Here is a 12,572-nt window from a genome sequence, read left to right on the forward strand (position 1 = left end):
TAAAGCAAAGACAGCTTTAGCAGAGAGAGGATAAAATGAAAATCTTCCCTCATTGGCTGGAAATTCAGAGAACTTTATCATTTGCTTAAAATTTAGGATAGGAAACCAAACAAACAAACAAAAAGGCCAAATCCAGCCAAGTGCAGATGTCTGTGTGGTATTATGGGTCGGAATGTCCATGACTCACGGAGAGAGTGGCCTTGGAGAGAGGGAGTGACGGGGCAGCAGGCTGAGGGGAGAGCCGAGGTGTGTCCACCCCAGGCCAGCTCCCACCCATGCTCTCAGAGACCGCCAGCGCCACGCAACAGGCAGCACTTAGAGGTAGCGACCCAGTTGTTTGTGTAATCTCACTGATTTCCTCTGATCACACGGGCTCAGCCTTCCAGGTGAGGTGATGTTCATGGTCAAGGGCAATTCTCCAGAGGAGGGAGCCGCTGAACACTCTTGGTAGTAGCCAACGCTCACAGTGGTTGGAAGGGGCTGAACTTGCCAAGAAGCTGGGCCTGGGGAGGGAGGTGACCAACAGCATCCTCTCCAAGAAGAGCATGTCCAGTCCTAAACCAGCACTCAGGATGAACTTCTTGTCTCCTGACCCATATTTTTGGTAAGAATGGACTTCAAGTCCAGCTGCCATTGGTTCCTAAAGCCAAAGCCTTACTCAAGACCTTCAGAAACCCATAAACACCAGGGCCGTGCCAACTGTGATGCGAAGACAACCCAAACCTAACCCGTTGCCATGGAGTCAATTCTGACTCACGTGGCAACCTCATGTGACAGAGCACAATTGTCCCCTTGGGGTTTTGGGGTTTTCCAGGCTGTGAACATCGAGAGGACACAGTACCAGCTCTAGTCTCCCAGGGAGGGACTGGTGGGTTCAAACCGGTGACCTTTTGGTTACAGCTGAACAATTAATCATCACACCACCAGAGCGCCTTTGGCTTCAAGATAAAAAGGCCCCATATAAGATGATTTGTATCCAAGCATGGCTGCGGTGGTGGGAACTTTAAATGTCAAAGGACAATAATCTAGCACCCTTTTTCTTGGTGTCAGAGACGTCCCAGAAAATGTAAGAAACAGACGAAGGAAAGGACTTTGGAGTTTGTGTTCTTCAGTTCATGTGGGACATGAAGGAGAAGCAGACGCCGGCATGTGCTGAGGGCTCGTCTGCTTTGCCAAGTGTGTACAGAGGCAAGAGCTGGGAAACTCAGGGTCATTTGAGAGCCTGGAAAACAAAGGGCTGGGGTTGGGTGCTCGACAGTGAAGATCAGAAACACTCCTTTCCCACGCTCCCCCCGACCCCGTACCTTCTTTCCTAAGCTCGTCAGATTTTTGTTCCAGTTTTTCAACATCATCGTCCAGTCCATCTGAAAATAAGAGAACCACCTAGGAAAACATTCAGAAGCGAGAGGTGAGCAGAAAAGGTCACGGTAACCATTGACCAGCAAAGGAAACAGCCCGCTCACCTTTCCTCGGGCTGCTGACTTGTTCTGAAACGTGTCCCACAGTGCACTCAGCAGGTTGGTGTTGAGAAACGAGGGCTCTTTCACTTTGACGTCTTTCAAGCTGTTCAGGATATTTTCACTGTAGATCTCAAACTTGGGGGAGTATTTCTCCATGGCATTTGTCACTTGGAAAGCGACGCTGACCTGAGTCTCCGTGCCCACCTCACAGCTCACCCCGTTGAGGGAGCTGGCTGCGTGTAAGATGTCTTGAAGGTAGGCTCCCATCCAAGCCTGATCTTCAAGAAAACTTTGTCCTTTCTGCTGGGTTGAGATGTCAAATCCCACCACCACATCCACAAAACAATCTAGGATGCAAAGGAAATACATCTCATGTGAGATTAACAAGCACATTGTGTTGGCTTACACACCTTGACTCCTTCCAGGGATTTGGAACAAAGTCTACCCCACTTATAAAACTGGAAAAGAGGGAGACCAAGAAAAAATAATGAAAAAAATATGGGAATCCTTTTTATTACCTGTAACAATGCAAGTGCGCACTAGTTTGTTCATTTTGTTAAAGCTGGAAGAGAGTCTAGGTAGTCTTACAACAATTAAAATGATGAAATATTTCATTGAGGCCATTGAGACGGTCATGCAGTTCTAAAGCACATCCTAGAAATGCTAGTAGTCCAAGACAGAAAGTTATATCATGCCACTTATCAACTGAAATAATTTAAGAGATACTAAATTATAATAATTATGAGACGAATGTAGAAGTATTTGAATAGAGAAAATAATTTAAGAAAAAGTAAATTACAATGCATTTGCTTGATTGAGTCTTACTTATCTTTGTAAAGAGTGATCTGTTCTATTGAAAACCCTATGTACAATAGAACAGATTGCTCTTTACAAGGATAAATAAGAAAAGACCTTTCTTTTAAGCAAGTGCATTGTAATTCACTTTTTCTTAAATGATTTTCTCTATTTCTTAACTGCTAAGAAAATGAACAGATTCATCCTGGAGAGGGTTAAACCAAGCTGCTCCTTGGAGGCAAGGATTCTGAGCTTCGTCTGACATACTTTGGACATGATGTGAGGAGGGACTAGTCCTCGTAGAGAGATGTCATGCTTGGGACGGTGGAAGGACAGCGCAGGAGAGGAAGACCCTCTATGAGGTGGATCGATTCAGTGACTGGGGTAATGGGAGTAAGTGTGTCAGAGATAGTGAGGTTGGCACAGGATAGAGCAGGGTTTAGGACTATTATACATAGGGTCACTATGAGTCGCAAGCGACTCGATGGCACATAACAACAACAAAGAGCAATCACCCATGACTTCTCTTTTTGTCTCCTAACATTCAAGTAGAAACACAAACAACACGAAGAAAACGCCAAGAGGTCTTTTGAGATTTTCCTAGGTGTGTGTCCTAGAGGTTGAAGAAACTGACCTCCAAATAGCTCTACCCTTTCTCAAGGATTTCAGGCGTGACGCTGCCTTCAGGAGCCCAGCCACCCAGGAAGCCAATGTCCTTTCTGGAATATTCACAAAATCTCCCCAGAAGCCCCTCCTCGCAGGCATGGTGGTTCGGTTCCAGATCACACAATAACATAGCTGTCACAAGAAAGGAGCCGCACAAATGTTTTCGTTTCCCAGTGCATATACAGTTACATTTACACGACACTATTAAGTGTAACATGATGAAAAAGTTTAAAAGGTGTGAAAATTGACAAAACGTGGCCTAAGGGCACAAACTGAGCACTTGAGCTTGGAAAAATGATGTCGGTAGACTTGCTTGACATCTGGTTACCACACATTCCAACGGGGAAAAACTCAGCACCTCTGAAGTATTATAAAGATGGAAGCTCAGGAAAAGGAAGTGTGGTTGGACTGAGAGACGCTGCACAGTGGTAACTCGCAGGAATGCAGATTGAAAGGTTGGTGGATCGCCTCCACCGGCGGTTCAGAGGGGAAAGGTTTAGAGCCTCGGAGGCCAAGGGAAGAGGTCCAGGAGTTGGAACTGACTTGGCAGCAGTGGGGTTTTGGATTTGCTTGATTAATCATCTAAAATGCTAGAAGAGGTTTGCTATTTTAAGCTGAACCTCTGAAAAAGCAGCTAGTTAGAGAAGGATATGTCTAAGAAACAGATATAATTGTCTTAGAGCCCAGACTTTTGGGATTCATGAGATTGAGAAGGCCCATTAGACCTTGATCCTGAGATGCTTCTTTTGAAGCCTGAGGTTTGGAAAAACTGATTTCCTACAATAATCTCTGTATCAAAGACTCTAATCCTGGCTCTGAGACGGCCAGGCTGCCTTAGGAGCCGGGTGCTTCTGGGGAACAACCTACACTCAGTTTCAAAGGTCAGAAGCAGACTAGCATCGGTGTTTTACATTGAAAGGTTATTAAATGGACCTTTTCCTGTGGTAAAGCACTTTGGTGGCATAGTGCACAGCGCGCTGGCTATGAACCTGAAGGTCTTTGGTTTGAGCCCAGCTGCTGCTCCTCAGAGGGAGGTGGGCTGTCTCAGCCTCAGAAACCCAGGGGAGGGTCACACCAGTGAAAATCAACATCACCAAAGTGTGGTCGGGTCGCCTCCCCGACCCCGCGCTAATGCCAATAAAATGAAGTGTATAAATTTTGGGGGGATTTTTTTCTCTCCCAATTTTCAAACTATATGTTAAAAGAAACATTTAGAAATGGCTATTATTGGCTTAACATGACACATAACTTTTCTTTGAAGAATTTTCAGTTGGTTAAAAACACCAGCCTGCTTAGGCAACCTCAACATGCTCTTGGCAGAATGAGAAGTGTTTATTTTTAATTTGCCTTATTTAGCTCGGTAGTTTCATGATGATTGCTGCATGGGGAAAAGTCTGCCCACATTACTTGGCCAGTTGGACACATGGGCCAGTTGGACATTTGCAAGTCACTTAAATAAAATGTCTTGTGTTTGAGCTGATAGCTTAATTCAGCCATTATTTGTAAGTATGTATCTTGAGACTTGAATCTGGTCACTTTATCACACTCATTGGTAAGCCATTCTGTGGTGGCTTGTGTGTGGCTGTGATGCGGGATGCCACCAGTATTTCAAATGCCATCAAGGAGAGCATGGTAATGGATTTCAGAGGGGCTCCCAGACTGCCGCAGACTAAGAAGCAGGACTGGCCACTCACTTGGGAAAGGTGAGCCCTCCAACATTCTCTGTCTGACCTGGTGTTGGAGATGACCCCTCAGGCTGGGAGAGGTTCAGCATCCCCCTGGGAAGAGCTGGCCCCCCAGAGCGGTCTACCTTAATGATGACTGTGGAGTAGCATGGACAGCCAGCTGAGACCCACTTCTGTTGTTGCGGCATGACTCAAGAAGAGGAGAGGCAGCTGGGAACATTAAGAGTTGGAAGATGGAATGTACAAATAGGAATCTAGAAAAATTGCAAGTTGTCAAAATGGAGTGGAATACATAAAGATCAATATCCTAGGCGTCAGTGAGCTAAAATGGGTTAGAATTTGACCATCTTGAATTGAACAATCATATAAATCCTGGAGAGGGTGAAACCAACCAGGCTGTTCCTTGGAAGAAGGATTTTGAAGCTCTGTCTGACATACTTTGGGCCAGTTTCCAGGAGGGACCAGTCCTCGGAGAGGGATTATCATGCTTGGGAGGGTGGAGGGACAGCGCGGGATAGGAAGACCCTCGATGAGATGGATTGATTCAGTCACTGGGGTAATGGGAGTAGGTGTGTCAGATACTATTGAATTGGCTCAGGATGGACAGGGTTCAGAGCTGTTGTTCATAGGGTCACTGTGAGTCAGAGTTGACTCAATGGCACATAACAACAACACAACATAGCTTACTACCCACAAACAACTCCTTGGTTCCAGCAGTCAAGAAATCAAAAGATATGTTTCACTGGGGAAATCGATTGTCAAGGACCTCTCAGAGGCAATAAGGAGCAACAGTGTCAGTTTAAAGACTAAGGTGCACCTGATTCAAACAAAGGTCTTTTCAATTACTTCCTATGCCTCTGAAAATAAGACAGTGAATAAGGATTACAGAAAAAGATCCAATGCCTTTGAGTTGTGGTGTTGCAGAAGAGTACATATTATCCCCTGGGCTGTTAAAATAACAAACAAATACGTTTTGGAGAAAGAGCTCTTGGAGGCAAAGACGGTGAAACTTCATCTTATACCCTTTGGGCACGTTGTTAGAAGGATCCAGTCCTTAGGAAAGATAGTGTGCTTGGAAAACTGAAAGAACAGCAAAAGGGAGGAAGACCTTCAGCAAGACGAGGTGACACAGAGATTGAACAATGGGTGAGAGTCTACCAGAAATGTTGAGGATGGCACAGGATGGGGCAAAGTTCGGATCTGTTTTCATAGCGTTAGTATCAGTCCTCTTCGACGTGACAGTACCTACAACAACAACAGTGCTCTACTGTGCTGGCAACTGAACAAGAATGGTGTCACGTTCATCATCAAAAAGAACAACTTTAAAAAAAAAGGAAAGAAAAAAAATTCAAGATCTGTCCTAAAGTAAACGTGGTCAGTGATAGGATATCCACATATACAAGGAAGATCTCCTGTTAAGATGATTGTTCAGATATACACACCCACCAACCACTAAAGTCAAGATGAAGAAAAGGAGGATTTCTACCAACTTGTGCAGCCTGAAATTGATCAAGATGCATTAATAATAATTGGTGACTGGAATGTGGAAATAAAGAAGGACTGAAAGTTGGAAAATAGGATCTTAGTAACAGAAGTGAAGCTGGAGGTCACACGAGTGAATTTTGTACAATCATAGGGTCGTACAGTTTGGTGGGTTGAGAGAGGGGGGGTAAGGGAAATGGGAAAGGTCTGGAAAGACAGGGTAATGGTGGGTATGGTTTAATGGGGAATGATGTTAGAACACAATGAATGGGAATTCTTGTATGAAGCACAATATGAATGAAAGATAGTGTGAAACAAAATACGAACTTTGTATGCAAACCAACGTAAAATTTAAAAAAATAAATAAAAAAAAGATTTATTCATTGATAATACTTTTTTAAAAAAAAAGAAAATCACCTATAAACAGCAAAAAACCACATGGACTTCACCTTAGTAAAGAAAGGAATAAGATGGACTACGTTTTTACATTTGTGGAGAGAAATGGTGGAAAATTGATGTGAATGTTACTCGATATCATCACTGAGAACAAAGCCAGGGGCCAAGTGTAGCTAAACCATCAAGAGATTGTGTTGTTGTTGACATGTGTCTCTGGGGCAGAATCAGCTCAGGGGAGCCTCCAGCACGTTCTCAGAGGCTATAAACTGTGTGGGAGGAGATTGCTTCTCTTCCCCCCTCAGAACAGCCAGTGGGTTGAAATCGTTTGCTTTGGGATTGCAGCTCACGTCCTCACCACTACACCATCAGAGTTCTCGTCACTGATCATATACTGAGGCTCAAACGGAAGTTGAAGGAAAGGAAACAAGCCCATCACAGTCAAAGTCTGACCTTGCTCATGTCCTACTAGAATTTTATGATGCCACCAAATATTCATCAAGAATAGATTTGAGGCATTGAACCCTAATGACTGAAGATCTGGTGAGTCATGGGATGACATCGAGCAAATAAACCATGAAGAAAACACAAGTTGATGTGAAAGACTGAAAAGAAAGGGGGGGGGATCAAAAGAGATGTCAAAAAAGACTGAAACTTGCTCTTGCTAAAGCAAGAGGGAGAGGGCCCTGGTGGCCTACTGGTAAGAAGCTGCAAAGGGCATTTAGTTAATATCCACCAGCAGCTTCACAGGAAAAAACTGGGCAGTCTCCTCCTGTATGATTTACTGCCTCTGAAAATCCACTAGGGTAAGCTATGGTTGGTTCTAACTCCAGGCACACAATAACAACAAAGCAAAAGGAAGGAATAAGGTAAGATGGTTGAACAGACTCAAAGATCAGATCAGGAATACAAAAATGAAATTTACAAAGATCTAGAGTTAGAAAACTCAAAGGGAAGATCATCCTTGACATTTAACAAACTGAAAGTATTAAAAAAATATTTCAAACCCTGAGCTGCAATACTGGAAGTTCCTCTGGACAGCAAGATGTTGTTATGTGCCTTTGAGTTGACTACGACTGAACAATGGCTCTGAACTTAGCCCTTTCCTGAGCCAACCTCACCTTCTCCAGCACATCTGACCTCATTGCCAGTCACTCTGCCAATTCTCCCATCCAGGGCCTTCGTCTCTTGCAGTGAATTTCTACCCTTCCAAGTAGAATGCCCTTCTCCAAGGACTGGCCCCTCTTGACAACATGCCCGAAGTATGTGAGACAGATTTCAAAATCCTGCCTCCAAGGAGCATCTGCGTACTCCCCTCTCCATTGGTCGTATGAGAAGATGGAGTGAATATACAGTTACTGTATTAAAAAGAATTGGTTGACACAGAACCATTTCAGAAACAGCATAAGACGAAGAACCAATGGAATTTATGGAAGAAGTCCAAGATGCACTGAAGGCATTGGAAAATATAAAGGTCTGGAAACTGATGGAATACCAATTGACATATTTCAACAAACAGATGCAGCCCTAGACATGCTTACTTGTCTATGCCAAGAAATTTGTCGACAGCTAACTGGCTGACCTTTGGAAGAAATTCATATTTGTTCTCATTTAAAAAAAAAGGTGACCCAACAGAATTAAGAAATTATTTTAAAAAAACACATGCAAGTGAAATCTTAGAGATTATGGAGCTGCAGCTGGAACAGTGCAGTGACAGGGAGCTGCCAGAAATTCAAACTGGACTCAGAAGAGGATGCGGGAGGAGTGCTGTCATTCCTGACTTCAGATGGATCTTGGCTGAAAGCAGAGATCATCATAAAGATGTTTACTTGTATTTTATTGACTCTGCAAAAGTACGTGACTGTGTGGATCAAAAGAAATTAGGGCTCACGTGGAGAAGAACGGGAATTCCGGAGAACCTAATTGTGCTCCTGTGAAAACTGCCTAGATGAGAAAACAGCTGTTCAAACTCGGCAAGGCCCCACCGAGCAGACTATGACTCAGAGAGACCCTACTAAGCGCACTTCTGAACCCCGCCCTGTGCTGTGCCGTCCTCACCATCTCTGATGTCCTCCAGCCCGTTGTCGCAGTCACTGTCAGCCCATCTCATTGTAGATCTTCCTCTTCCCCTGACCCTCCAGCTTTCCCTGCCTGATGTCTTTTTCCAAGGACTTGTCCCTTCTGACAACAAGTTCAAAGTATGTGAGACCAAGTTTCACCACCCTCACCTCTACGGAGCACCTGAGACCTATACTGATGAAACAGGCTTTCACAGAACAGTCTAGAACAATGTATGGAGACTCCTGCCCATACATTAGGTCCTTTGAACAGTTTAGAGATGGAGTCTTCCACGACAGAGGTTATGCTGTGAAGTAAACAGTCAATGATAATTAAAATTAATTGGAAGCAGGTGTAGCTATTGACGTGACCCACAGAGAGAAGCCCAAAATTAAGTTTCCAAGGAGAAATGATGAGTGAACGAACTAGAATATAAGGATGAGAATAGAAAAAGGGGTGTTGAGTGCGAGGGACATGGAGGAGGTGCTGTCCAGGACCATCTGATTGCTGTTCGGTGCTGTCGAACCAGAACCGACTCAGAGCTGCCCCTGTAGTAGCTTTCAGAGGTTGTAAATTGCACGGGAAGAGATTGCTCATCTTTCTCCTGTGGAGCAGATGGTGGATTTGAACCACCTGCCTTGGCGTTGGCAGAGTAGCCCCTTACCCACCAGAGCGCTCTACAGGACCAATCAAGAGTGATTCAGAGGAGACAAAACCCAACGAGTCTTCTGAGCTTTTGACTAGTCTCCGTAAGTGAGCAACTACAGAGGGACAGACGCAGGGAAGAGAGAGAGAGAGAGAGAAAAACCAGAGAGCTTCGTTCTGGTGATGTACTAGCCACATATAGCCACAATAGCCCTGCTATTCCCATGTGACTTTTAGCGTGCCACGTAACCTCTCTGGGAATTCATTTCCTTGTGTAGAAATATGAGATGACATATTTTAAACTGAAAATACAAGAGAACAAAAAGGAGGCGAGTGGGTCAAACAGCCGCCATCTCATGGCCACCTGACAAACCCCAAAGCTGGTCCTAATAAACTGGCCGGAAAGGAATTGTATCATTAAAATCGATGACGGCCAGTGTTTAGGATTAATAAATCCTGCCCAGAGGCCAAGGGGTTCTTTCATTTCTTCCCGCTGGAGTGCTCCAGGCAGCCTCTCTATGTGGCCTCTCCAGCGTTGGACCAGTCATGCTTGCCTAAGAAGCTCTGGCTAACTTGGTAACTGATGATACATTCTTCTACCTCTTCCTCAACATAACTTCCCTTCCTTTCTTGCTTTGCTGAGATTGTAACTTCAATAAAGCATTAATACATAAACTGCTTTAAGCTGTATGTTCTAGAGAGAAAACTAAAGAGATTCTCATCAAGAATAACTGGAAATTGCTGTCTTTTGTTCCGCTGGTATTTCTCACATTCCTTGAATCAAATCCTGAATTTGTCTTTATTTTCTTGGTCAATTCTGTTCAATTTGGTCTTTGGCCTAATCTCCTTTTTGACTCATCAGTTATGAGCTGGTTCTAATGTGACAACAATGAGTTGAGTTGACCTATAATGATGGACAATGACTAAGGATGACAGAAGAAGAATTGATGCCTTTGAGCTGTGGTGTTGGAGAAGAGTGTTGAACATCCCATGAACGGCCAAGAGAAACAACAAACAGCTATGTCTTGGAGAGGGCGCAGCCAGAGTGCTCCTTGGAGGCAAAGATGACGAAGCTTTCACTCACATACTCTGGGCATGTTGCCAGGTGGGGCTATTCCTTTTAGAGAGGTTCTTGGAATGGTGGAGGGTCGGCAAAGAAGACGACCCTCAACCAGGTGGACTGACATGGTGACTGCCACATGGACCCTTCAGATAGGACTGGGCTAGGGTTGTTATGAGCCATACTCAACTCGACAGTACCTAACAACAACAACAAAAACAACAACATAATGCTGGATGCAAACTGTGCGACGTGTTCCCCATTTTTCCTTACCTGACTGTGACTCCTTGTCAAAAAGTATTCTGTGATCCTGAAAAGTTCCGGAAGCTCTCCCGGCTCCAAGAGCAGCCAGGGTCAAAGATATCAGAAAAGTAAGTAGTCGAAGGTGAGCAGACAGACTGGAATTTAGGATTTGTTAAAGCATTGAAATGGCTGTCGCTTTGAAACTTTACGACAGTATTTCATTTCTAAATCAAGGCATGCTGTTGTTGATCATTGAACTGAAACCAACTCTTAGCTGCCTTCCCGTGGGTTCTCAGAGGCAGTAAATCACATGGGAGGAGACTGTCCATCTTTTCCCCATGGATTTGGACCACTTGCCTTTGATTGGCAGCACAACTGGTCCCCACTAAGCCACCAGGGCACCCTAAATCAAGAAGCATTGCTGGTTTTATGTGCTGTTGAGCGAACTACAACTCATAGCAACCCTACAAACTAGGGCTCTGGACCCTGCCCTGTCCTGAGCCAGCCTCAGCCTCTCCAGTAGTCTCTCTGGACACTTAGCCCGTTATGCCACGTATTTGCATTTATACATCACTTCGAGCCCCTCCGCAGTGCTCTCTGACACAACCCATTCTCCATATGACATAGCCCATGCTCCACACAAAACAGTCCATGCTGCACATGACACAGCCCACACAACACAGTCCATGCTCCACACGACACAGTCCACACGACACAGTCCTTGCTCCACAAGACACAGTCTATGCACCACATGACATAGTCCACACGACACAGTCCATGCTCCACACGACACAGTCCACACGACACAGTCCTTGCTCCACAAGACACAGTCTATGCACCACATGACATAGTCCACACGACACAGTCCATGCTCCACACGACACAGTCCACACGACACAGCCGATGCTCCACACGACACAATCCATGCTCCATACTCACTGGCCGCCTCTTCACCCACAGCCCTGGTGTCTGAAGCCCCACAGAGGGAGTCAGAGCCCTAACTCACTCTCTGCAGAAGCCTGTGGAGATCTCACGCTCAGGAAATGGCTTGCGTGGAGAGCGGGACCAGGCTGGCCTCATGATCCCCCTTCCCAGAGAGCCCGTGAGGACAGGCCACACTCGCCTGTGCTGTGGGAAGCCAAGAGCTCAGCAGCGTATGGCCTCGTCATGGAGCCGCAGATCATAAGAGAAGCTTCCACCAGGCCGCGGCTGTGGATAGGTGCTGTGGGGTCAGCTCCGCCCATAGCGACCCGTCCTGCCCAGTCCTCCCCATCTCTGACAAGCAGTGTTACAGTCACCTTGCCAATGTGTCTGGTTGGAGGGCTTCCTCTCCTTAGGGACTCGGCCGCTCCAGAGGATGTTAGGATTAGAACCAAGGAGATAGAAGGAGCAGAGGTTTGTGCTTGGAAAGTGGAGCCATCAGAACCAGGGAGCCCATATTGACAGTGTGGAGTTAGTGCTTGGGGTGTATGACTGATGCCGGAGAACGGGACCAGAACGAGCATCACCCCCTAAACTGTGAACTCACCATGGCATCGTCTCATTGGCTCAGGCCCCCAAGGCTTGCCCAGACGACGAGGTCTAATACAACCTCACTTCACTGGCACAGCCTCCTTCTTCGCTTTCAAGGAGGAGGGTCCCTCCATTTCTCCTAGATGTCACTTTATAATAAGTCTGTTCTTAATTTTACCTTTTAAAAAACCAACCAACCAAACAAGCCTAACAACAGAAAGGGGGAACAAATGGACTAGAGCGAAACAGGTTTCAGATTCTATCGGTCTGTTGATTACTGTCTGGTCACAGCCAGGGGCCCAATATTCCTTTAAGCCTCGGTTTCCTCATTTACAAATCAGGGGAAAATACAAATGACACAGGTGCTGGGCGGTGTGGATGGAGGACGCACTCACAGTGCTCAGAGCCCCTGCTGTTACAGGTGCCCGGAAGGGTGGAGTCTTACCTCCTCATGTACCACACACGGGCAGGCGACCTCCCTCCCAGCTCTACTGAACCAGAGTGAAAAAGGGAGGAAGTCTGAGAAGTTCTTGAATTTTACAAATGAAGACTCAGGAAATGTATGCTTTCTCC

General features: G+C 45.5%; 1 protein-coding gene across 1 annotated transcript in view; it reads right to left on the bottom strand.

The window, feature by feature from the left end:
* Positions 1-12,572, bottom strand: part of COL6A6 (collagen, type VI, alpha 6) — a 118,629-nt gene that overhangs the window by 84,806 nt on the left and 21,251 nt on the right. The window contains exons 8-9 of the mRNA XM_006883397.1: positions 1,464-1,807; positions 1,305-1,383 (exon numbers count right to left, since the gene is read on the bottom strand). Coding sequence (XP_006883459.1) covers positions 1,305-1,383; positions 1,464-1,807 — 423 coding nt within the window. The remainder of the gene's footprint in view (positions 1-1,304; positions 1,384-1,463; positions 1,808-12,572) is intronic.

This window comes from Elephantulus edwardii, unplaced genomic scaffold (assembly GCF_000299155.1).
Source record: "Elephantulus edwardii isolate Elephantulus edwardi_28Jun2011 unplaced genomic scaffold, EleEdw1.0 scaffold00027, whole genome shotgun sequence".
NCBI lineage: Eukaryota > Metazoa > Chordata > Mammalia > Macroscelidea > Macroscelididae > Elephantulus > Elephantulus edwardii.